Source organism: Oncorhynchus clarkii, chromosome 26 (genome assembly GCF_045791955.1).
Source record: "Oncorhynchus clarkii lewisi isolate Uvic-CL-2024 chromosome 26, UVic_Ocla_1.0, whole genome shotgun sequence".
Taxonomy (NCBI): Eukaryota; Metazoa; Chordata; class Actinopteri; order Salmoniformes; family Salmonidae; genus Oncorhynchus; species Oncorhynchus clarkii.
Window position 1 is genome coordinate 47,693,007 of NC_092172.1, and position 25,456 is coordinate 47,718,462.

A 25,456-nucleotide genomic window follows, 5' to 3' on the forward strand; every position below is an offset into this window, starting at 1 on the left:
AATAACGCTGAAGCGCGTGGCGAGGGAAGGCAGGTGTGCGTGATGATGGCAGGAGCGTGTGATTGCAGGGTAATCTGGCGCCCTCGAGCGCCAGGGGGAAGGGAACAGCGGGAGCAGACTTGACATGCACTGAATCCCTGAAAAAGAGAGTTGACCTTTGACCCTTCACACGTGTCTTTGTTGTTGTTGTTCTTTCATGGGCCTGTTAGATCACTGTGTTTCGTATGGGCTCAGAGGGCCAGCAGGATATCGAGATGTCCATACTGACAGCCTTGCTCAAAGGTAACCTGGGAAGAACACTCCACTGTTCTTCTGCTCTTTTTCACTTCACACCTAACACCACTGACTTTGCAGAGAGAGGATATTTCTCACATGCGCTGGGATTGAGACATTGGATTTGAATCCCAGCCATAGTCTATAGAACAGATGCATGCTGGGATTGAAACATTGGATTTGAATCCCAGTCATAGTCTATAGAACAGATGCATGCTGGGATTGAGACATTTGATCTGAATCCCAGTCATAGTCTATAGAACATATGCATGCTGGGATTGAGACATTGGATCTGAATCCCAGTCATAGTCTATAGAACAGATGCATGCTGGGATTGAGACATTTGATCTGAATCCCAGTCATAGTCTACTGAACAGATGCATGCTGGGATTGAGACATTTGATCTGAATCCCAGCCATAGTCTATAGAACAGATGCATGCTGGGATTGAGACATTTGATCTGAATCCCAGTCATAGTCTATAGAACAGATGCATGCTGGGATTGAGACATTTGATCTGAATCCCAGTCATAGTCTATTGAACAGATGCATGCTGGGATTGAGACATTGGATTTGAATCCCAGTCATAGCCTATTGAACAGCTGTGAAGCGTTTCAAGGTTAAACCAAAAAGCCTTGTTGGTGTTTGATTGTAGGCACCAATGCCTCTGCCCCTGACCAGCTGAGTCTAGCCCTGGCCTGGAACAGAGTGGACATCGCTAGGAGCCAGATCTTCGTCTACGGTCACCACTGGCCCATGAGTGGCAGAGTAAGTCTATAAACAACTTGGGAAACACATGGGTACACAATGAACATCACCATGCTGGTCTAAGAGGGCCTGATTCAGAGTTGTAATGAACATCACCATGCTGGTCTAACAGGGTCTGATTCAGAGTTGTAATGAACAACACCATGCTGGTCTAACAGGGCCTGATTCAGAGTTATAATGAACAACACCATGCTGGTCTAACAGGGCCTGATTCAGAGTTGTAGTGAACAACACCATGCTGGTCTAACAGGGCCTGATTCAGAGTTGTAATGTACATCACCATGCTGGTCTAACAGGGCCTGATTCAGAGTTGTAATGAACAACACCATGCTGGTCTAACAGGGCCTGATTCAGAGTTGTAGTGAACAACACCATGCTGGTCTAACAGGGTCTGTTTCAGAGTTGTAATGAACATCACCATGCTGGTCTAACAAGGTCTGATTCAGAGTTGTAATGAACAACACCATGCTGGTCTAACAGGGCCTGATTGTAATGAACATGGGTCTGATTCAGAGATCAGATAAGCATGATGCAACTTGACCTTTGACCTAAATCATTCATTGGCATCAGTGTGTTAGAGTAAAGTTTGCACAATACGGCTTAAATAGAGTTCAGCTTGCAGACCTCAAGTCAGACCAACTGCCCATATTCCAAAATAAATATGTTACCTGACCCCAAAAGGCATCAAATTCCCTAAACATAGTGCACTACTTTTGTCTAGAGCCCTATTGGACTTGGTCAAAACTAGTGCGCGAGACAGGGTATAGGGTTCCATTTGGGACACAACCTGAAGCTCTAACCAACGGTGATGGTGAGACAACAACTTCCACTGCAGGTACTGCAACAGCTCCATGTAAACTGGGTCAACAAGGGGCTTTCGTCCCTCCTGTGTTACCTTCCAGGCGGCCAACGCCACGGCATCCCAGGAGAAGACCAAGAGCCCGGTCCCAGTCCGCGGTGGAGGTGGTGGGGCAGGGAAGGGCAAGGCCAGGGTCAAGAAGGGCAAAGGAGGCAAGGCCAAGCCTGAACCTCCGGAAGAGACGGACCCCAGGAAGCTGGAGCTACGCAACTGGGTAAATCAATAACCAATACACTATATTCAACCCTCAAACATATCAATACACTATATTCAAACATATCAATACACTATATTCAACCCTCAAACATATCAATACACTATATTCAAACATATCAATACACTATATTCAACCCTCAAACATATCAATACACTATATTCAACTCTCAAACATATCAATACACTATATTCAACCCTCAAACATATCAATACACTATATTCAACTCTCAAACACATCAATACACTATATTCAACCTTCAAACATATCAATACACTATATTCAACCCTCAAACATGTCAATACACTATATTCAACTCTCAAACATATCAATACACTATATTCAACCCTCAAACATATCAATACACTATATTCAACCCTCAAACATATCAATACACTATATTCAACCCTCAAACATATCAATACACTATATTCAAACATATCAATACACTATATTCAACCCTCAAACATATCAATACACTATATTCAACTCTCAAACATATCAATACACTATATTCAACCCTCAAACATATCAATACACTATATTCAACTCTCAAACACATCAATACACTATATTCAACCTTCAAACATATCAATACACTATATTCAACCCTCAAACACATCAATACACTATATTCAACTCTCAAACATATCAATACACTATATTCAACCCTCAAACATGTCAATACACTATATTCAACTCTCAAACATATCAATACACTATATTCAAACATATCAATACACTATATTCAAACATATCAATACACTATATTCAACTCTCAAACACATCAATACACTATATTCATCTCTCAAACATATCAATACACTATATTCAAACATATCAATACACTATATTCAACCCTCAAACACATCAATACACTATATTCAACTCTCAAACATATCAATACACTATATTCAACCCTCAAACATATCAATACACTATAGTCAACTCTCAAACATATCAATACACTATATTCAACCATATCAATACACTATATTCAACCATATCAATACACTATATTCAACCATATCAATACACTATATTCAAACATATCAATACACTATATTCAACCATATCAATACACTATATTCAAACATATCAATACACTATATTCAAACACATCAATACACTATATTCAACCATATCAATACACTATATTCAACCATATCAATACACTATATTCAAACACATCAATACACTATATCATATCATTTCTATCTGAAGCCGTTATATAGAGGATAATGCAAGTCAACTCTTATAATTCATATTTTAATGAGTACTTATTCTTCCTGAACCATGGTGTCAGGGTTTACTCACCTTTCATTACCACGACAACACTGATATTAAAGGTGTTTTATATATATTTACACACTTTAAGGTTGGAATAATACTGGGAAATGTAGAAAAAAGATATATGATAATGCCCTTTTAGTGTACAGAGCTGTTTGAAAAGACCGCCTGAAAATTCAGCCTGTTTTGGTGTGATGGAGTTTTTGGCCTGTCGGGTGACATCACCAGGTGGTAACTGAGTTCATAGACCAATAAGAAAGAGAGTTCCCAAACCTCTCTTGTCAATAACAGCAAGTATTCCGTTTTCCCCCTCTCCACTCAGACCACTCCCAGACAGTCCTCGCTAAATTCTAGCGTTTGAAATTACTCTTTGCTAAGAAGCTAATTTTGTTCATTTCTGATTTTAAAAAATGTATCTTTATGATCAACTTATTGTTACCCAGAAATGATTTGATATTGAGCTAAAATGTGATTTTGTGGATTTTTGTTTTAGATTTCGTCTCTCACAGTTGAAGTGTACCTATGATAAAAAATTACAGACCTCTACATGCTTTGTAAGTAGGAAAACCTGCAAAATCGGCAGTGTATCAAATACTTGTTTCTCCCCACTGTACAAGTGTCTCATATCGGTTGAAAGCTTAAATTCTTGTTAATATAACTGCACCGATTTCCAGTAGCTGTTACAGCGAAAACATGCCATGCGATTGTTTGAGGATGGCGCCCCATATCAAAATATTTTTCCACCGGCACAGGTTTCATAAATTTACAAATAGCAATAAATATTCATTTACTTTTTGAAAATCTTCCTCTGATTTGTCATCCAAAGGGTCCCAGCTTTCACATGTAGTGTCGTTTTGTTAGATAAAATCCTTCTTTATATCCCAAAAGTCAGTTTAGTTGGCGCCATCGATTTGAGTAATCCACTTGCTCAAAATGCAGAGAAAGGAATCTGAAAATCTACCCCTAAACTTTGTTTCAACAAGTCAAAATATGTTTCTATTTAATCCTCAGACACCCTAACATGTAATCAAACTATAATATTTCTTACAGAAAGAAGTATGTTCAATAGGAAACCGATTTTAGCAGCTGCGTCCTGTCTTCATGGTGCGCAAACACGAATTTCCAAGACTGTGTCACTGTACTAAAACTGATATTTCTTATTCATTTTGGAAGTTACAAGCCTGAAACCTTGAACATAGACTGCTAAAACCCTGAGGAAGCCATAGGAATTGCATCCTGGGAGCTAATTTGCAATATGCCCTTATACTAGCCATTCTAAGAGGATGGTCTCAACAACAACAAAAATCCGGTTGGTTTTTCTTTGGATTTTCTCCTACCATATCTATTGTGTTATATTCTCATTCTACATTATTTTTACATTTCTCCAAACTACAAACCAATTATATGCATATCCTGGCTTCAGGGCCTGAGCAACAGGCAGTTTACTTTGGGCCTGAACTCCAGGAAGTTTACTTTGGGCCTGAACTCCAGGAAGTTTACTTTGGGCCTGAACTCCAGGAAGTTTACTTTGGGCCTGAACTCCAGGCAGTTTACTTTGGGCGCGTCATTCAGAGAGGAAGTGGAGAAAAAAAGGGACCTGGCCCTAAGAAGTTTAATGTGTTTCTCTACTGTAGGTGAACTCTCTGGAGCAGGCCATGATGGATGCCCTGGTGCTGGACAGGGTGGACTTCGTCAAGCTGCTGATAGAGAACGGTGTCAACATCCACCACTTCCTCACCATCCCTCGTCTGGAGGAACTCTACAACACGGTGAGACAGACAGACAGACAGACAGACAGACAGACAGACAGACAGACAGACAGACAGACAGACAGACGGATAGACGGATAGACAGACAGACAGACAGATAGATAGATAGATAGATAGATAGATAGATAGATAGATAGATAGATAGATAGATAGATAGATAGATAGATAGATGATTGATTTCTCCTAAATGAAAACTTTCTTAACAGGGTTGGGGTCAATTCCATTTCTGTTAACTTCCAGAATTGATTTAAGTGGACTTGACCCCAACCTTGCTTCTAAATACATGTTAGTAGTATATACAAAAATCCATGAAGTATATTGTTGAGAATTAGATTTTTACGTGGCAAAACCAGATCGATACATCTGATGAGAAAAATCATTGCCACTGTGTTTTCTGTGTTGAATTTAATTTATGACTACAGAATCAATATTTTGGGGGAAGTCTTTCAAAGAACAGGTTCATAATGCCCTTTCCATAATCCAAAGAAAACTAGAGAGAGACAGAGAGACAGAGAGAGAGAGACAGAGAGAGAGACAGAGAGAGAGACAGAGAGAGAGACAGAGAGAGACAGAGAGAGAGAGACAGAGAGAGAGACAGTGAGAGAGACAGAGAGAAAGATAGAGAGAGAGGAGAGAGAGAGACAGAGAGAGAGAGAGAGAGAGAGAGAGAGAGAGACAGAGAGAGAGACAGAGAGAGTGACCCGGAGAGCTGGACATTTATATCAACGAATTGGCGCGGGCACTAGAAAAGTCTGCAGCACCCGGCCTCACCCTACTAGAATCTGAAGTCAAATGTCTACTGTTTGTAGTGTAGGCCCAACCAAGGAGGGCCTACAGCAGCACCTAGATCTTCTGCACAGATTCTGCCAGACCTGGGCCCTGACAGTAAATCCCAGTAAGACCAAAATAATGGTGTTCCAAAAAAGGTCCAGTCGCCAGGACCACAAATACAAATTCCATCTAGACACCGTTGCCCTAGAGCACACAAAAAACGATACATACCTTGGCCTAAACATCAGCGCCACAGGTAACTTCCACAAAGCTTTGAATGATCTGAGAGACAAGGCAAGAAGGGCATTCTATGCCATCAAAAGGAACATAAAATTCAACATACCAATTAGGATCTGGCAAAAAATGCTTGAATCAGTCATAGAACCCATTGCCCTTTACGGTTGTGAGGTCTGGTGTAAGCTCCGATATTTCACAAAATGGGACAAACACAAAATTGAGATGCAGAATTCTGCAAAAATATCCTCCGTGTACAACGTAGAAAACCAAATAATCGGCCTAATTCTGCTCTGCATGCATTATAATGATCAAAATCCAGAAAAGAGACGTTCAATTCTACAACCACCTAAAAGGAAGTGATCCACAAACCTTCCATAACAAAGCCATCACCTACAGAGAGATGAACCTGGAGAAGAGTCCCCTAAGCAAGCTGGTCCTGGGGCTCTGTTCACAAACACACCCTACAGAGCCCCAGGACAGCAGCACAATTAGACCCAACCAAATCATGAGAAAACAAAAAGATAATTACTTGACACATTGGAAAGAATTAACAAAAAAACAGAGCAAACTAGAATGTTATTTGGCCCTAAACAGAGAGTACATAGTGGCAGAATACCTGACCACTGTGACTGACCCAAACTTAAGGAAAGCTTTGACTATGTACAGACTCAGTGAGCATAGCCTTGCTATTGAGAAAGGCCGCCGTAGGCAGACATGGCTCTCAAGAGAAGACAGGCTATGTGCACACTGCCCACAAATGAGGTGGAAGCTGAGCTGCACTTCCTAACCTCTTGCCTGCTTTGGCAATGTTAATATATGTTTCCCCTGCCAATAAAGCCCCTTCGATTGAATTGGATTGAATTGAGAGAGAGAGAGAGAGAGAGAGAGAGAGAGAGAGAGAGAGAGAGAGAGAGAGAGAGAGAGAGAGAGAGAGAGAGAGAGAGAGAGAGAGAGAGAGAGAGAGAGAGAGAGAGAGAGAGAGAGAGAGAGAGAGAGACAGAGAGAGACAGAGAGAGAGAGAGAGACTATTATCTACCTCACTTGCTTTGTTAGGTTAACATATGTTTCCAATGTGAATAAAACCCCTTGAATTGAATTGAATTGAAAGTACATCTCTGTTTGTTATGTTGTTTGTTTTTACAGAGGCTGGGCCCAACGAATACACTGCACTTTGTAGTTAGAGACGTTAAAAAGGTACTGTTTCCTTCTATTATTTAACCTTTATGTGGACAGGGAGTCAATGACATGTTTACAATGTCCATCAACAATACCAAGGTGTTATGGCTGGTTTCATTATGGTGTTATGACTGGTTTCATAAAGGTGTTGTGACTGGTTTCATCAGGGAGTCAATTACATGTTTACAATGTCCATCAACAATACAAAGGAGTTATGACTGGTTTCATAAAGGTGTTATGACTGGTTTCATAAAGGTGTTATTGCTTGTTTCATAAAGGTGTTATGACTGGTTTCATAAAGGTGTTATGACTGGTTTCATAAAGGTGTTATTGCTTGTTTCATAAAGGTGTTATGACTGGTTTCATTAAGGTGTTATGACTGGTTTCATAAAGGTGTTGTGACTGGTTTCATTAAGGTGTTATGACTGGTTTCATTAAGGTGTTATGGCTGGTTTCATAAAGGACTTATGACTGTTTTCATTAAGGTGTTATGACTGGTTTCATAAAGGTGTTATGGCTGGTTTCATTAAGGTGTTATGACTGGTTTCATTAAGGTGTTATGACTGGTTTCATAAAGGTGTTATGACTGGTTTCATAAAGGTGTTATGACTGGTTTCATTAAGGTGTTGACTGGTTTCATAAAGGTGTTATGACTGGTTTCATAAGGAAGTTATGACTGGTTTCATAAAGGTGTTATGGCTTGTTTCATAAAGGTGTTATTGCTTGTTTCATAAAGGTGTTATGACTGGTTTCATTAAGGTGTTATGACTGGTTTCATAAAGGTGTTGTGACTGGTTTCATTAAGGTGTTATGACTGGTTTCATTAAGGTGTTATGGCTGGTTTCTTAAAGGACTTATGACTGTTTTCATTAAGGTGTTATGACTGGTTTCATAAAGGTGTTATGGCTGGTTTCATTAAGGTGTTATGACTGGTTTCATAAAGGTGTTGTGACTGGTTTCATAAAGGTGTTATGACTGGTTTCATAAAGGTGTTATGGCTGGTTTCATAAAGGACTTATGACTGTTTTCATTAAGGTGTTATGACTGGTTTCATTAAGGTGTTATGACTGGTTTCATAAAGGTGTTATGACTGGTTTCATTAAGGTGTTATGACTGGTTTCATAAAGGTGTTATGACTGGTTTCATTAAGGTGTTGACTGGTTTCATAAAGGTGTTATGACTGGTTTCATAAGGATGTTATGACTGGTTTCATAAAGGTGTTATGACTGGTTTCATAAAGGTGTTATGACTGGTTTCATAAAGGTGTTATGACTGGTTTCATAAAGGTGTTATGACTGGTTTCATAAAGGTGTTATGACTGGTTTCATTAGGGTGTTATGACTGGTTTCATAAAGGTGTTATGACTGGTTTCATTAAGGTGTTATGACTGGTTTCATTAAGGTGTTGACTGGTTTCATAAAGGTGTTATGACTGGTTTCATAAGGATGTTATGACTGGTTTCATAAAGGTGTTATGACTGGTTTCATAAAGGTGTTATGACTGGTTTCATAAAGGAGTTATGACTGGTTTCATAAAGGTGTTATGACTGGTTTCATTAGGGTGTTATGACTGGTTTCATAAAGGTGTTATGACTGGTTTCATTAAGGTGTTATGACTGGTTTCATAAAGGTGTTATGACTGGTTTCATTAGGGTGTTATGACTGGTTTCAAAAAGGTGTTATGACTGGTTTCATTAGGGTGTTATGACTGGTTTCATAAAGGTGTTATGTATACCCCTGATAGTGAAGTGATACCTAATATTGACCCCCTATAGTAGTGTTACCTAATATTGACCCCCTATAGTAACGTGTTACCTAATATTGACCCCCTATAGTAACGTGTTACCTAATATTGACCCCCTATAGTAACGTGTTACCTAATATTGACCCCCTATAGTAAAGTGTTACCTAATATTGACCCTCTATAGTAGTGTTACCTAATATTGACCCCCTATAGTAACGTGTTACCTAATATTGACCCCCTATAGTAACGTGTTACCTAATATTGACCCCCTATAGTAACGTGTTACCTAATATTGACCCCATATAGTAAGTAACGTGTTACCTAATATTGACCCCCTATAGTAACGTGTTACCTAATATTGACCCCCTATAGTAAAGTGTTACCTAATATTGACCCCCTATAGTAAAGTGATACCTAATATTGACCCCCTATAGTAAAGTGCAAACAGTAACAGTATAATGATGATGGTTGTTTGGTGTTTCAGGGAAATCTTCCACCGGATTACCAGATCACCTTGATCGATATCGGATTGGTCCTGGAGTTCCTGATGGGCGGGGCTTATCGCTGTAACTACACCAGGAAACAGTTCCGCACCCTCTACAACAACCTCTACGGTTTAAAAAGAGTGAGGAGAAACACTCCCTTTACAGATCTGAATATAACACACTGAACAAAAATAGAAACGCAACATGTAAAGTGTTGCTCCTATTTTTCATGAGCTGAAATAAAAGATCACAGAAATGTTTTCATACTCACGTAAAGCTTATTTCTCTTAAATGTTGTGTTTACATTTGTTTACTTCCCTGTTAGTGAGCATTTCTCCTTTGCCAAGATAATCCATCCACCTGAGAGGTGTGGCATATCAAATAGCATGATCGTTACATAGGTGCACCTTGTGCTGGGGACAATAAAGGGCCACTCTAAAATGTAAATTTTCTGTCACACAACACAATGCCACGGATGTCTCAAGTTTTGAGCGAGCCTGCAATTGGAATGCAGACTGCAGGAATGTCTTGCCAGAGAATTGAATGTTAATTTCTCTACCAAACAACGTGTATCCACACCTGACCAGGCTTCTTCACCTGTGGGATGGTCTGAGACCAGCTGATGAAACTGTGGGTTTGCACAACCAAAGATTTTCTGCAAAAACTGTCAGAAACCGTCTCAGCGAAGCTCATCTGCGTCCTCGTCGTCCTCACCAGGGTCTTGACCTGACTGCAGTTCGGCGTCATAACCGACTTCAGTTGGCAAATGCTCACCTTCCATGACCATTTGAACGCTGGAGAAGTGTGCACTTCACGGATGAATCCCGGTTTCAACTGTACCGGGCAGATGGCAGATAGCGTGTATGGTGTTGTGTGGGTGAGCGGTTTGCTGGATGTCAACGTTGTGAACAGAGTGCCCCATAGTGGCAGTGGTGTTATGGCATGGGGCAGGCATAAGTTGCGGAAAACAAACACAATAGAATTTTAGCGATGGAAGTTTGAATGCACGGAGATACCGTGACGAGATCTTGAGGCCCCTTTTCGTGACATTCATCTGCCGCCATCACCTCATGTTTCAGCATGATAATGCACTGCCCCGTTCACAAGGATCTGTAGACAATTCCCGGTTGCTGAAAATGTCCCAGTTCTTCCATGGAAGATTTGTTACCCACTGAGCATGTTTGGGATGCTCTGGATCGATGTGTACGACAGCTTGTTCCAGTTCCCACAGCCATTGAAGAGCAGTGGGACAACATTTCACAGGCCACAAATCAACAGCCTGATCAACTCTATGCGAAGGAGATGTGTCTCGCTGCATGAGGCAAATGGCGGTCACACCAGATACTGACCAATGCATGTCTGTATTCACAGTCATGTGAAATCCATTGAGTAGGGCCGAATGAATCAAATCAAATCAAATGTATTTATAAAGCCCTTTTTGCATCAGTTGATGTCACAAAGTCTGTACAGAAACCCAGCCTAAAACCACAAGCAGCAAGCAACGCAGACGTAGAAGCACATTATTTAAAATAAATAAGGAATTTATTTCAATTGACTGATTTCCTTATATGAACTCAGTAAATCCTTTGAAATTGTTGCGTGCTGCATTTCTATTTTTGTTCAGTGTAACAATAACTTTAATAATAATAATTTATAATGTATAAAATGCTAATGCTAACATGAATGCTGATGTTAATCATGCTAATTAAATGCTGTCCCCTCCCCTTGTTTTGTTTCACAGCCGAAAGCTTTAAAAATGTTAGGACTGGAGGTGAGTGTCTCGTTTGTCTTTCACTCAGCACCGTTGTTCTACTTAGCGACATTTTATATTGTAACGACCCTGGGTTTATAAGCGCGGAAATCGACTCTGCCGCACAAGCATGCTTTTGCGGCACAGTCAATAGCACGCTGGACTTCGGGCAAGAAGGTCGAGGGTTCGTGGCCTGCTCCCTGCTGATTCATTACAACATCATCCATACCAATACAATAACCACTTAAATTTGTTTCTGTATACAGGGGAGAATCTACTTAGTCTCCCATTGGTATCAATGCATGTCTAAGTAAACATTTGACTTCAGTGAAGTGAAGTTAAGATTTGCCCTACAGCCAATACTTCATATTTCTAATGTCCATCTGATTCATACCAGGACGACGAGCCTGGAGGAACAGGCAAGAGTAAAGGGAAGAAGAAGAAGAAGAAGAAGAAAGAGGAAGAGATCGACATCGATGTGGACGACCCGGAGGTCAGCCGCTTCCAGTACCCGTTCCATGAGCTGATGGTGTGGGCTGTTCTCATGAAGCGTCAGAAGATGGCTCTGTTCCTGTGGAAGAGGGGGGAAGAGGCCATGGCCAAAGCTCTGGTGGCCTGTAAGCTGTACAAGGCCATGGCCCACGAGTCGTCTCAGAGTGAACTGGTGGACGACATCTTCCAGGACCTGGAAAACAATTCCAAGTTAGTGAGAGGCTAGCTAGCAGAAAGGTTTCAATCTAACAGTGTTGGGGTCAAGTTAGTGAGAGGCTAGCTAGCAGAAAGGTTTAGATTTAACAGCGTTGGGGTCAAGTTAGTGAGAGGCTAGCTAGCAGAAAGGTTTCAATCTAACAGTGTTGGGGTCAAGTTAGTGAGAGGCTAGCTAGCAGAAAGGTTTCAATCTAACAGCGTTGGGGTCAAGTTAGTGAGAGGCTAGCTAGCAGAAAGGTTTAACAGTGTTGGGGTCAAGTTAGTGAGAGGCTAGCTAGCAGAAAGATTTAACAGTGTGGGTTCAAGTTAGTGAGAGGCAAGCTAGCAGAAAGGTTTAGATTTAACAGTGTTGGGGTCAAGTTAGTGAGGGGCTAGCTAGCAGAAAGGTTTCAATCTAACAGCGTTGGGGTCAAGTTAGTGAGAGGCTAGCTAGCAGAAAGGTTTAGATTTAACAGTGTTGGGGTCAAGTTAGTGAGGGACTCGCTAGCAGAAAGGTTTAGATTTAACGGTGTTGGGGTCAAGTTAGTGAGGGACTAGCTAGCAGAAAGGTTTAGATTTAACAGCGTTGGGGTCAAGTTAGTGAGAGGCTAGCTAACAGAAAGGTTTCAATCTAACAGTGTTGGGGTCAAGTTAGTGAGGGGCTAGCTAGCAGAAAGGTTTCAATCTAACAGTGTTGGGGTCAAGTAATTGAGGGGCTAGCTGGCAGAAAGGTTTCAATCTAACAGTGTTGGGGTCAAGTTAGTGAGGGGCTAGCTAGCAGAAAGGTTTAGATTTAACAGTGTTGGGGTCAAGTTAGTGAGGGACTCGCTAGCAGAAAGGTTTAGATTTAACGGTGTTGGGGTCAAGTTAGTGAGGGACTAGCTAGCAGAAAGGTTTAGATTTAACAGCGTTGGGGTCAAGTTAGTGAGAGGCTAGCTAGCAGAAAGGTTTCAATCTAACAGTGTTGGGGTCAAGTTAGTGAGGGGCTAGCTAGCAGAAAGGTTTAGATTTAACAGTGTTGGGGTCAAGTTAGTGAGGGTCTAGCTAGCAGAAAGGTTTAGATTTAACAGTGTTGGGGTCAAGTTAGTGAGGGTCTAGCTAGCAGAAAGGTTTCAATCTAACAGCGTTGAAGTCACGTTAGTGAGGAAATTCAGGAAGCAAACTCAAATTCCAAATAAGCACAACGTCTTCCTTCTTCCCTCCTCAGAGAGTTTGGCCAGCTGGCCTACGAGCTCCTAGACCAGTCCTATAAGCACGATGAGCAGGTGGCCATGAAACTACTGACCTATCAGCTAAAGAACTGGAGCAACTCTACCTGCCTGAAACTGGCTGTAGCCGCCAAGCACAGAGACTTTATCGCCCACACCTGCAGTCAGATGCTGCTCACTGATATGTGGATGGGATGTCTGAGAATGGGCAAGAGGAACGGGTTCAAGGTGGGTTAAAGACCTGAACATGGCCAAGCGAAAGCAGAGAGCCAATCAACCCATTTACAGTGCCTTGCGAAAGTATTCGGCCCCCTTGAACTTGCGACCTTTTGCCACATTTCAGGCTTCGAACATAAAGATATAAAACTGTATTTTTTTGTGAAGAATCAACAACAAGTGGGACACAATCATGAAGTGGAACGACATTTATTGGATATTTCAAACTTTTTTAACAAATCAAAAACTGAAAAATTGGGCGTGCAAAATTATTCAGCCCCCTTAAGTTAATACTTTGTAGTGCCACCTTTTGCTGCGATTACAGCTGTAAGTTGCTTGGGGTATGTCTCTATCAGTTTTGCTCATTGAGAGACTGAATTTTTTTCCCATTCCTCCTTGCAAAACAGCTCGAGCTCAGTGAGTTGGATGGAGAGTATTTGTGAACAGCAGTTTTCAGTTCTTTCCACAGATTCTCGATTGGATTCAGGTCTGGACTTTGACTTGGCCATTCTAACACCTGGATATGTTTATTTTTGAACCATTCCATTGTAGATTTTGCTTTATGTTTTGGATCATTGTCTTGTTGGAAGACAAATCTCCGTCCCAGTCTCAGGTCTTTTGCAGACTCCATCAGGTTTTCTTCCAGAATGGTCCTGTATTTGGCTCCATCCATCTTCCCATCAATTTTAACCATCTCCCCTGTCCCTGCTGAAGAAAAGCAGGCCCAAACCATGATGCTGCCACCACCATGTTTGACAGTGGGGATGGTGTGTTCAGGGTGATGAGCTCTGTTGCTTTTACGCCAAACATAACGTTTTGCATTGTTGCCAAAAAGTTCAATTTTGGTTTCATCTGACCAGAGCACCTTCTTCCACATGTTTGGTGTGTCTCCCAGGTGGCTTGTGGCAAACTTTAAACAACACTTTTTATGAATATCTTTAAGAAATGGCTTTCTTCTTGCCACTCTTCCATAAAGGCCTGATTTGTGCAATATACGACTGATTGTTGTCCTATGGACAGAGTCTCCCACCTCAGCTGTGGATCTCTGCAGTTCATCCAGAGTGATCATGGGCCTCTTGGCTGCATCTCTGATCAGTCTTCTCCTTGTATGAGCTGAAAGTTTAGATGGACGGCCAGGTCTTGGTAGATTTGCAGTGGTCTGATACTCCTTCCATTTCAATATTATCGCTTGCACAGTGCTCCTTGGGATGTTTAAAGCTTGGAAATCTTTTTGTATCCAAATCCGGCTTTAAACTTCTTCACAACAGTATCTCGGACCTGCCTGGTGTGTTCCTTGTTCTTCATGATGCTCTCTGCGCTTTTAACGGACCTCTGAGACTATCACAGTGCAGGTGCATTTATACAGAGACTTGATTACACACAGGTGGGTTGTATTTATCATCATTAGTCATTTAGGTCAACATTGGATCATTCAGAGATCCTCACTGAACTTCTGGAGAGAGTTTGCTGCACTGAAAGTAAAGGGGCTGAATAATTTTGCACGCCCAATTTTTCAGTTTTTGATTTGTTAAAAAAGTTTGAAATATCCAATAAATGTCGTTCCACTTCATGATTGTGTCCCACTTGTTGTTGATTCTTCACAAAAAAATACAGTTTTATATCTTTATGTTTGAAGCCTGAAATGTGGCAAAAGGTCGCAAAGTTCAAGGGGGCCGAATACTTTCGCAAGGCACTGTACCTGTGACTGTATTCATGATACATCACTGCCTCCCGTGTCTTATTGCTTTCATAAAACTGTTACCAACATACCAACAAAATAACAATGAATTACATGTTTTACCCATTTTTTTTAGATAAGTCAATTCATAAAATGTCATTATTTCACCAGAATATATAGTCCAGACAAAAATTATAGATGTTAGTTATTTTGGTCAAGTTGCTACAGACGCCACCCAGTCGTTAATTATTTTTTGCATGGTTGCTATGCAAAAGGACTGATCATCCGTTCTAAACTAAATGGTTGCTATGCAGGCTGGATAACATTCTAGTCACTTGCTAGCTAGCTAGCTAGACAACTTCAGCTAACTCAGTCATGTCAAACATTGAACCTGGAATGACATCAAATGGTATTTTATCACAGGCTCCGAATACAGCTGGTGTAGACTTTACATTGAAATGCTTTCTTATGAACCTTTTCCAAAGATGCAGAATTTTAAAAATTATAATAATTTTAAAAAATGTGTGTGTGTGTGTAACGTTTGAATGTGTGAGGGATTTGTGTGGGAGGGACAGTGAGGTGGGAGTATATGGTGTGTATACAGTACTTCCATTCATTTTTTTCAACTGGTACCAGGGGATCAGGCCTTAGATGAGTCTTGTGAGGCTTGTGGGCATCCTAGAGCAAAACAACCAACTTCTACGTGTTCGTGAGAGTCTCTCTTTTCCACAGATGGGTCAGATTAGTGTGTAACCCAAACTGTTCGGAGGCTACAGACAGAAGTTGTCAGATCAGCTGTACCAACTTCAGAAAAGTCCCAGGATGCTTGTAGGGGTCCTAGAGCAAGTCGGAGAACACCATCTTGTTCACGAGAGACTCATCTTTCCATAGCAGGATTTGTAGGCCACAGACAATTTTATGAGAAGATTGATTTTCAGGATGTCTCATGGTCTGACAAACACCGCGGCAGCTCTGTCACCTTTCACCGCAGATGGGATGTCTCATAGTCTGACCAACACCGCTGCAGCTCTGTCACCTTTCACCGCAGATGGGATGTCTCATGGTCTGACAAACACCGCTGCAGCTCTGTCACCTTTCACCGCAGATGGGATGTCTCATAGTCTGACAAACACCGTGGCAGCTCTGTCACCTTTCACCGCAGATGGGGTGGATTGAGATCCATCCAATGCAAAAACCGATACACTGCTCGTCCATCATCTCAGTCCAAAGTCATGGACATTAATATGGAGTTTGTCCCCCCCTTTGCGGCTATAACAGCCTCCACTCTTCTGGGAAGGCTTTCCACTAGATGTTGGAACATTGCTGCTATAACAGCCTCCACTCTTCTGGGAAGGCTTTCCACTAGATGTTGGAACATTGCTGCTATAACAGCCTCCACTCTCCTGGGAAGGCTTTCCACTAGATGTTGGAACATTGCTGCTATAACAGCCTCCACTCTTCTGGGAAGGCTTTCCACTAGATGTTGGAACATTGCTGAGGTGACACTGTTGTTGGGCGATTAGGCCTGGGTCGCAATCAGCGTTCCAATTCATCCCAAAGGTGTTCGATGGGGTCGCGGTCAGGGCTCTTCGCAAGCCAGTCAAGTTCATCCACAAAGATCTTGACAAACCATTTCTGTATGGACCTTGCTTTGTACACAGGGGCATTGTTATGCTGAAACAGGAAATGGCCTTCCTCAAACTGTTGCCACAGAGTTGGAAGCACAGAATCCTCTAGAATGTCATTGTATTCTGTTGCGTTAAGATTTCCCTTCACTGGAACTAAGGGGCCTAACCCGAACCATGAAAAACAGCCCCAGACCATTATTCCTCCTCCACCAAACAGTTGGTACTATTGCTTTGGGGCAGGTAGCGTTCTCCTGGTATCTGCCAAACCCAGGTTTGTCCGTCGGACTGCAGGATGGTGAAGTGTGATTCATCATTCCAGAGAACGTGTTTCCAATGCTCCAGAGTCCAATGGCAGAGAGCTTTACACCACTCCAGCCGACGTTTGACATTGCGCATGATGATCTTAGGCTTGTGTGCGGCTGCTCGGCCATGGAAACCGATTTCATGAAGCTTCCAACGAACAGTTCTTGTGCTGACATTTTTTCCACAGGCAGTTTGGAACTAGGTAGTGAGTGTTGTAACCGAGGACAGACAAATTTTACGCGATATACGTGCTTCAGCACTCAGTTGTCCCGTTCTGTGAGCTTGTGTGGCCTACCACTTCACGGCTGAGCCGTTGTTGCTCCTAGACGTTTCCACTTCACAATAACAGCACTTACAGCTGATCGGGGCCTAGCAGGGCAGAAATGTAATGAACTGACTTGCTTGAAAAGGTGGCAGACTATGACGGTGCAACATTGAAAGTCACTGAGCTCTGTCCGTAATGGGTGTGGCTGAAAAAGCCAAGTCCACACACTGCTGGTGTATGTGGTGTATCTCTAGCTGAAACTGACAGATTTTTATTGGGATTTTTGTATTACTCCTATTGGATTTCCGCAGGGTGCAGACATTGACCTTAAGGGGTTAAAACCCTCTACAGGATCTGTGGGTCCCCCCGCGGGACGGTTGAGCTAATCTAGGCTAATGTGATTAGCATGAGGTTGTAAGTAACAAGAATATTTCCCAGGATATAGACATATCTGATATTGACAGAAAGCTTAAATTCTTGTTAATCTAAATGCACTGTCCAATTTACAGTAGCTATTACAGTGAAATAATACAATGCTATTGTTTGAGGAGAGTGCACAGTTATGAACTTAAAACTGTATTAATAAACCAATTTGGCACATTTGGGCTTGATACAACATTTTGAACAGAAATACAGTGGTTCATTGGATCCATTTAAAACTTTGCACACATACACTGTTGCCATCTAGTAGGCAAAATCTAAATTACACCTGGGCTGGAATAATACATTATGGCCTTTCTCTTGCATTTCAAAGATGATGGTACAATTTCTTTTTTAAACACATTTTTTATTTGTATTATCTTTTACCAGATCTAATATGTTATATTCTCCTACGTTCATTTAACTCCAAAGTGGTTCCTTTCAAACTGTATCAATAATATGCATATCCTTGCTTCAGGTCCTGAACTATAGATTTGTGTATGTCATTTAAGGCGAAAATTGAAAAAAAGAGAGACCCTTTAAAGCTAACACACTGGTTACATTTTACATTAGGCTAACACACTGGTTACACTTTACATTACGCTAACACACATTGGTAACATTTTACATTAGGCTAACACACTGGTTACACTTTACATTAGGCTAACACACTGGTAACATTTTACATTAAGCTAACACACTGGTTACACTTTACATTAGGCTAACACATTGGTTACACTTTACATTAGGCTAACACACTGGTCACACTTTACATTAGGCTAACACACTGGTTACACTTTATATTAAGCTAACACACTGGTTACACTTTACATTAGGCTAACACACTGGTTACATTTTACATTAGGCTAACACACTGGTTACACTTTACATTAGGCTAACACACTGGTTACACTTTACATTAGGCTAACACACTGGTTACACTTTACATTAAGCTAACACACTGGTTACACTTTACATTAGGCTAACACATTGGTAACATTTTACATTAGGCTAACACACATTGGTAACATTTTACATTAGGCTAACACACTGGTCACACTTTACATTAGGCTAACACACTGGTCACACTTTACATTAGGCTAACACACTGGTTACACTTTACATTAGGCTAACACACTGGTAACATTTTACATTAGGCTAACACACTGGTTTATAAATATGTAATAAACTAATAACTGGTCGAGAGTGTGGTTTTGTGTCATTTTTTGTGCTTGAGACAAATAGCAGTTCAACTGAAATCCTTCTTCTCTCATCTCTGTGTCCCACAGGTGATATTTGGCATCATTTTCCCACCTTCGATTCTCCTCATGGATTTTCGACTCGGGGAGGAAGTGACATGTCAAGCCCCAGCGGAGAACGAAGAGGCGAAGGACAAAGACGACGACAATAAATCCAGCAAGGTGAACGCTGACAGTCAAGCAATCTGATTGGTTGATTGATTGATTGGTCGGTCGGTCATCAGTGGATCGCTTGATTGGTTGGTTGGTTTAGCTGTTTTGTTAATAATACTTAATAATACTTTACATTTAATACTACATTAAAATGTACTGTAAAGTCCTGTATGTAAATTCATGGCGGTTGTTTCTGTCGACCCATGCTTTCAGGAAGTGAATGTAAATTCATGGTGGTTGTTTCTGTCGACCCATGCTTTCAGGAAGTGAATGTAAATTCATGGTGGTTGCTTCTGTCGACCCATGCTTTCAGGAAGTGAATGTAAATTCATGCCGGTTGCTTCTGTCGATCCATGCTTTCAGGAAGTGAATGTAAATTCATGGTGGTTGTTTCTGTCGATCCATGCTTTCAGGAAGTGAATGTAAATTCATGGTGGTTGTTTCTGTCGACCCATGCTTTCAGGAAGTGAATGTAAATTCATGGTGGTTGTTTCTGTCGACCATGCTTTCAGGAAGTGAATGAAAATTCATGGCGGTTGTTTCTGTCGACCATGCTTTCAGGAAGTGAATGTAAATTCATGGTGGTTGTTTCTGTCGACCCATGCTTTCAGGAAGTGAATGTAAATTCATGGCGGTTGTTTCTGTCGACCCATGCTTTCAGGAAGTGAATGTAAATTCATGGTGGTTGTTTCTGTCGACCCATGCTTTCAGGAAGTGAATGAAAATTCATGGCGGTTGTTTCTGTCGACCCATGCTTTCAGGAAGTGAATGTAAATTCATGGTGGTTGTTTCTGTCGACCCATGCTTTCAGGAAGTGAATGTAAATTCATGGCAGTTGTTTCTGTCGACCATGCTTTCAGGAAGTGAATGTAAAATTCATGGTGGTTGTTTCTGTCGATCCATGCTTTCAGGAAGTGAATGTAAATTCATGGTGGTTGTTTCTGTCGACCCATGCTTTCAGGAAGTGAATGTAAAATTCATGGTGGTTGTTTTTGTCGATCCATGCTTTCAGGAAGTGAATGTAAATTCATGGCGGTTGTTTCTGTCGACCCATGCTTTCAGGAAGTGAATGTAAATTCATGGTAGTTGTTTCTGTCGACCATGCTTTCAGGAAGTGAATGTCAATTCATGGCGGTTGTTTCTGTCGACCATGCTTTCAGGAAGTGAATGTAAAATTCATGGCAGTTGTTTCTGTCGACCATGCTTTCAGGAAGTGAATGTAAATTCATGCCGGTTGTTTCTGTCGATCCATGCTTTCAGGAAAATAATGTAAATTCATGGCAGTTGTTTCTGTCGATCCATGCTTTCAGGAAGTGAATGTAAATTCATGACAGTTGTTTCTGTCGATCCATGCTTTCAGGAAGTGAATGTAAATTCATGCCGGTTGCTTCTGTCGATCCATGCTTTCAGGAAGTGAATGTAAATTCATGACAGTTGTTTCTGTCGATCCATGCTTTCAGGAAGTGAATGCTGATGCGGTGTCCAGAAAGGGGGATGAAGAAGAAAGCGCTGTTAAAAAGAGAAGAGTTCCAATCGGAAAGAAGATCTATGAATTCTACAACACTCCTTTCACCAAATTCTGGTTCAACACAGCAAGTAGACTTTTAATACAACTTTAAAAAAAAAAAAATATTTAGGAAGCATTTCTCAACACCACACACTTTGGAAATGTACTTTTGTGAAACCTTGGTTTTGTCGTTTTGAAATGACTATCGACACAGAGGTGACAAATAGACCTTATCCACAGATAATATAATACTATTTAATATAATGATAATATGATATCAGCTAATGGTGATCTGAAGATGTGTGATTATTGATCGACAGCACTTTGTCTTGTGGCCTAAAACGCCACTACTGCCCTGACCTCTGGTCTTGTGTCCTAAAACACCACTACTGCCCTGACCTCTGGTCTTGTGTCCTAAAACACCACTACTGCCCCCACCTCTGGTCTTGTGTCCTAAAACACCACTACTGCCCCCACCTCTGGTCTTGTGTACATGTTCTCCTAAAAGCTCTGAGCTGTTTTCCGTGTCTCCTCAGATCTCCTACCTGGCCTACCTGTGTTTGTACAACTACATCATCCTGGTCAAGATGGAACGCTGGCCGTCCCTGCAGGAGTGGATCGTCATCTCTTACATCATCACTCTGGGAATGGAGAAAGTCAGACAGGTAACGTCTCAGACAGGTAACGTCTCAGACAGGTAACGTCTCACATCATCACAGTCAGACAGGTAACGTCTCAGACAGGTAACGTCTCACGTCGTCACAGTCAGACAGGTAACGTCTCACATCATCACAGTCAGACAGGTAACGTCTCACATCATCACAGTCAGACAGGTAACGTCTCACATCATCACAGTCAGACAGGTAACGTCTCACGTTGTCACAGTCAGACAGGTAACGTCTCACATCATCACAGTCAGACAGGTAACGTCTCACATCATCACAGTCAGACAGGTAATGTCTCACGTTGTCACAGTCAGACAGGTAACGTCTCACATCATCACAGTCAGACAGGTAACGTCTCACGTTGTCACAGTCAGACAGGTAACGTCTCACATCATCACAGTCAGACAGGTAACGTCTCACATCATCACAGTCAGACAGGTAACGTCTCACATCATCACAGTCAGACAGGTAATGTCTCACATCATCACAGTCAGACAGGTAACGTCTCACATCATCACAGTCAGACAGGTAACGTCTCACATTGTCACAGTCAGACAGGTAACGTCTCACATCATCACAGTCAGACAGGTAACGTCTCACGTTGTCACAGTCAGACAGGTAACGTCTCACATCATCACAGTCAGACAGGTAACGTCTCACGTTGTCACAGTCAGAAAGGTAACGTCTCACGTCGTCACAGTCAGACAGGTAACGTCTCACGTTGTCACAGTCAGAAAGGTAACGTCTCACGTCGTCACAGTCAGACAGGTAACGTCTCAGACAGGTAACGTCTCACGTCGTCACAGTCAGACAGGTAACGTCTCACATCATCACAGTCAGACAGGTAACGTCTCACATCATCACAGTCAGACAGGTAACGCCTCAGACAGGTAACGTCTCACATCATCACAGTCAGACAGGTGACGTCTCACATCATCACAGTCAGACAGGTAACGTCTCACATCATCACAGTCAGACAGGTAACGTCTCACATCGTCACAGTCAGACAGGTAACGTCTCAGACAGGTAACATCTCACATCATCACAGTCAGACAGGTAACATCTCACATCATCACAGTCAGACAGGTAACATCTCACATCATCACAGTCAGACAGGTAACGTCTCACATCATCACAGTCAGACAGGTAACGTCTCAGACAGGTAACGTCTCACATCATCACAGTCAGACAGGTAACGTCTCACATCATCACAGTCAGACAGATAATGTGTCAGACAGGTAACGTCTCAGACAGGTAACGTCTCAGACAGGTAACGTCTCAGACAGGTAACGTCTCAGACAGGTAGCGTCTCAGACAGGTAACGTCTCAGACAGGTAACGTCTCAGACAGGTAACGTCTCACACCATCACAGTCAGACAGGTAATGTCTCACACCATCACAGTCAGACAGGTAACGTCTCAGACAGGTAACGTCTCAGACAGGTAACGTCTCAGACAGGTAACGTCTCAGACAGGTAACGTCTCAGACAGGTAGCGTCTCAGACAGGTAACGTCTCAGACAGGTAACGTCTCAGACAGGTAACGTCTCAGACAGGTAACGTCTCACACCATCACCCTGCGACTGGAGATATTTAGAAAGGGAATGTCTAGAACAATTGAAGAAAATGTACAGTATGTGGGGTCCTCAAGTTAAAATAAAGACCGGTGTGAGGGCCTCCAGGGAAAATATGGGTCAATGTAGGGGTCTTACGCCCAGGCCCGATTTCTCAGTGCTGATCCTAGTCCGTCCCTGCTGTTGCTGCCCCAATACAGATCCTGATGTCAGAGCCGGGGAAGTTGAAGCAGAAGATCAATGTTTGGGCCGAAGAGTACTGGAACATCACAGACGCGGCGGCCATCTTTACCTTCCTCCTGGGCCTGATGCTGAGGCTGCAGAGCGAGCCCCTGTTGGGCATCGGACGGGTCATCTACTGCGTGGACATCATCTTCTGGTACATCAGGGTGCTCGACATCTTCGGGGTCAACAAGTACCTGGGACCCTACGTCATGATGATCGGGAAAATGGTGAGGCTTTGGTTTGGTTTTGACTGTCTTGGCTGGCTATTGTAATATGAAATGTGTGTATATATAGGTAAATGTGTGTATATATAGGTAAATGTGTGTATATAGGTAAATGTGTGTATATATAGGTAAATGTGTGTATATATAGGTAAATGTGTGTATATATAGGTAAATGTGTGTATATAGGTAAATGTGTGTATATATAGGTAAATGTGTGTATATAGGTAAATGTGTATATATAGGTAAATGTGTGTATATAGGTAAATGTGTGTATATATAGGTAAATGTGTGTATATATAGGTAAATGTGTGTATATATAGGTAAATGTGTATATATAGGTAAATGTGTATATATAGGTAAATGTGTGTATATATAGGTAAATGTGTGTATATATAGGTAAATGTGTATATATAGGTAAATGTGTGTATATAGGTAAATGTGTGTATATATAGGTAAATGTGTATATATATAGGTAAATGTGTATATATAGGTAAATGTGTGTATATATATAGGTAAATGTGTGTATATATAGGTAAATGTGTATATATAGGTAAATGTGTGTATATAGGTAAATGTGTGTATATAGGTAAATGTGTGTATATAGGTAAATGTGTGTATATAGGTAAATGTGTATATATATAGGTAAATGTGTATATATAGGTAAATGTGTATATATATAGGTAAATGTGTATATATAGGTAAATGTGTGTGTATATATAGGTAAATGTGTGTATATATAGGTAAATGTGTATATATAGGTAAATGTGTGTATATAGGTAAATGTGTGTATATATAGGTAAATGTGTATATATAGGTAAATGTGTGTATATAGGTAAATGTGTGTATATAGGTAAATGTGTGTATATAGGTAAATGTGTGTATATAGGTAAATGTGTATATATATAGGTAAATGTGTATATATAGGTAAATGTGTATATATATAGGTAAATGTGTATATATAGGTAAATGTGTGTGTATATATAGGTAAATGTGTGTATATATAGGTAAATGTGTATATATAGGTAAATGTGTGTATATAGGTAAATGTGTGTATATATAGGTAAATGTGTATATATATAGGTAAATGTGTATATATAGGTAAATGTGTGTATATATATAGGTAAATGTGTGTATATATAGGTAAATGTGTGTATATAGGTAAATGTGTGTATATAGGTAAATGTGTGTATATAGGTAAATGTGTGTATATAGGTAAATGTGTATATATATAGGTAAATGTGTATATATAGGTAAATGTGTATATATAGGTAAATGTGTGTATATATAGGTAAATGTGTGTATATATAGATAAATGTGTGTATGTATATAGGTAAATGTGTGTATATAGGTAAATGTGTGTATATAGGTAAATGTGTATATATATAGGTAAATGTGTATATATAGGTAAATGTGTGTATATATAGGTAAATGTGTGTATATATAGGTACATTTTTATTTTTTTTATTTTACCTTTATTTAACCAGGCAAGTCAGTTAAGAACAAATTCTTATTTTCAATGACGGCCTGGGAACAGTGGGTTAACTGCCTGTTCAGGGGCAGAACGACAGATTTGTACCTTGTCAGCTCGGGGGTTTGAACTCGCAACCTTCCGGTTACTAGTCCAACGCTCTAACCACTAGGCTACCCTGCCGCCCCGGATAAATGTGTGTATATATAGGTAAATGTGTGTATATATATAGGTAAATGTGTGTATATATAGGTAAATGTTTGTATATATAGGTAAATGTGTGTATATATATAGGTAAATGTGTGTATATCAATAGGTAACTGTCAAAATAAAGGAAACGCCAACATAAAGTGTGTTTATAGAGGTGTTGGGTCACCACCAGTCAGAACAGCTTCAATGCACCTCGTCATAACCACCAGTCAGAACAGCTTCAATGCACCTCCTCATAGATTCTACAAGTGTCTGGAACTCTATTGGAGGGATGAGGCACCGTTCTATTGGAGGGATGTGACACCATTCTATTGGAGGGATGAGGCACCATTCTATTGGAGGGATGAGACACCATTCTATTGGAGGGATGAGACACCATTCTATTGGAGGGATGAGGCACCATTCTATTGGAGGGATGAGGCACCATTCTATTG

General features: G+C 41.0%; 1 protein-coding gene across 1 annotated transcript in view; it reads left to right on the plus strand.

Annotated features, from left to right (window-relative positions):
- Nucleotides 1-214: 214 nt before the first annotated feature.
- The window catches only part of LOC139384639 (transient receptor potential cation channel subfamily M member 1-like), a 48,222-nt gene continuing 22,980 nt past the window's right edge, over nt 215-25,456 (plus strand). The window contains exons 1-13 of the mRNA XM_071129454.1: nt 215-282; nt 928-1,040; nt 1,943-2,113; nt 5,038-5,172; nt 7,324-7,374; nt 9,584-9,724; nt 11,326-11,355; nt 11,732-12,036; nt 13,229-13,457; nt 19,029-19,160; nt 20,612-20,743; nt 21,195-21,323; nt 23,096-23,347. Coding sequence (XP_070985555.1) covers nt 225-282; nt 928-1,040; nt 1,943-2,113; nt 5,038-5,172; nt 7,324-7,374; nt 9,584-9,724; nt 11,326-11,355; nt 11,732-12,036; nt 13,229-13,457; nt 19,029-19,160; nt 20,612-20,743; nt 21,195-21,323; nt 23,096-23,347 — 1,878 coding nt within the window. The 5' untranslated portion in view covers nt 215-224. The remainder of the gene's footprint in view (nt 283-927; nt 1,041-1,942; nt 2,114-5,037; nt 5,173-7,323; nt 7,375-9,583; nt 9,725-11,325; nt 11,356-11,731; nt 12,037-13,228; nt 13,458-19,028; nt 19,161-20,611; nt 20,744-21,194; nt 21,324-23,095; nt 23,348-25,456) is intronic.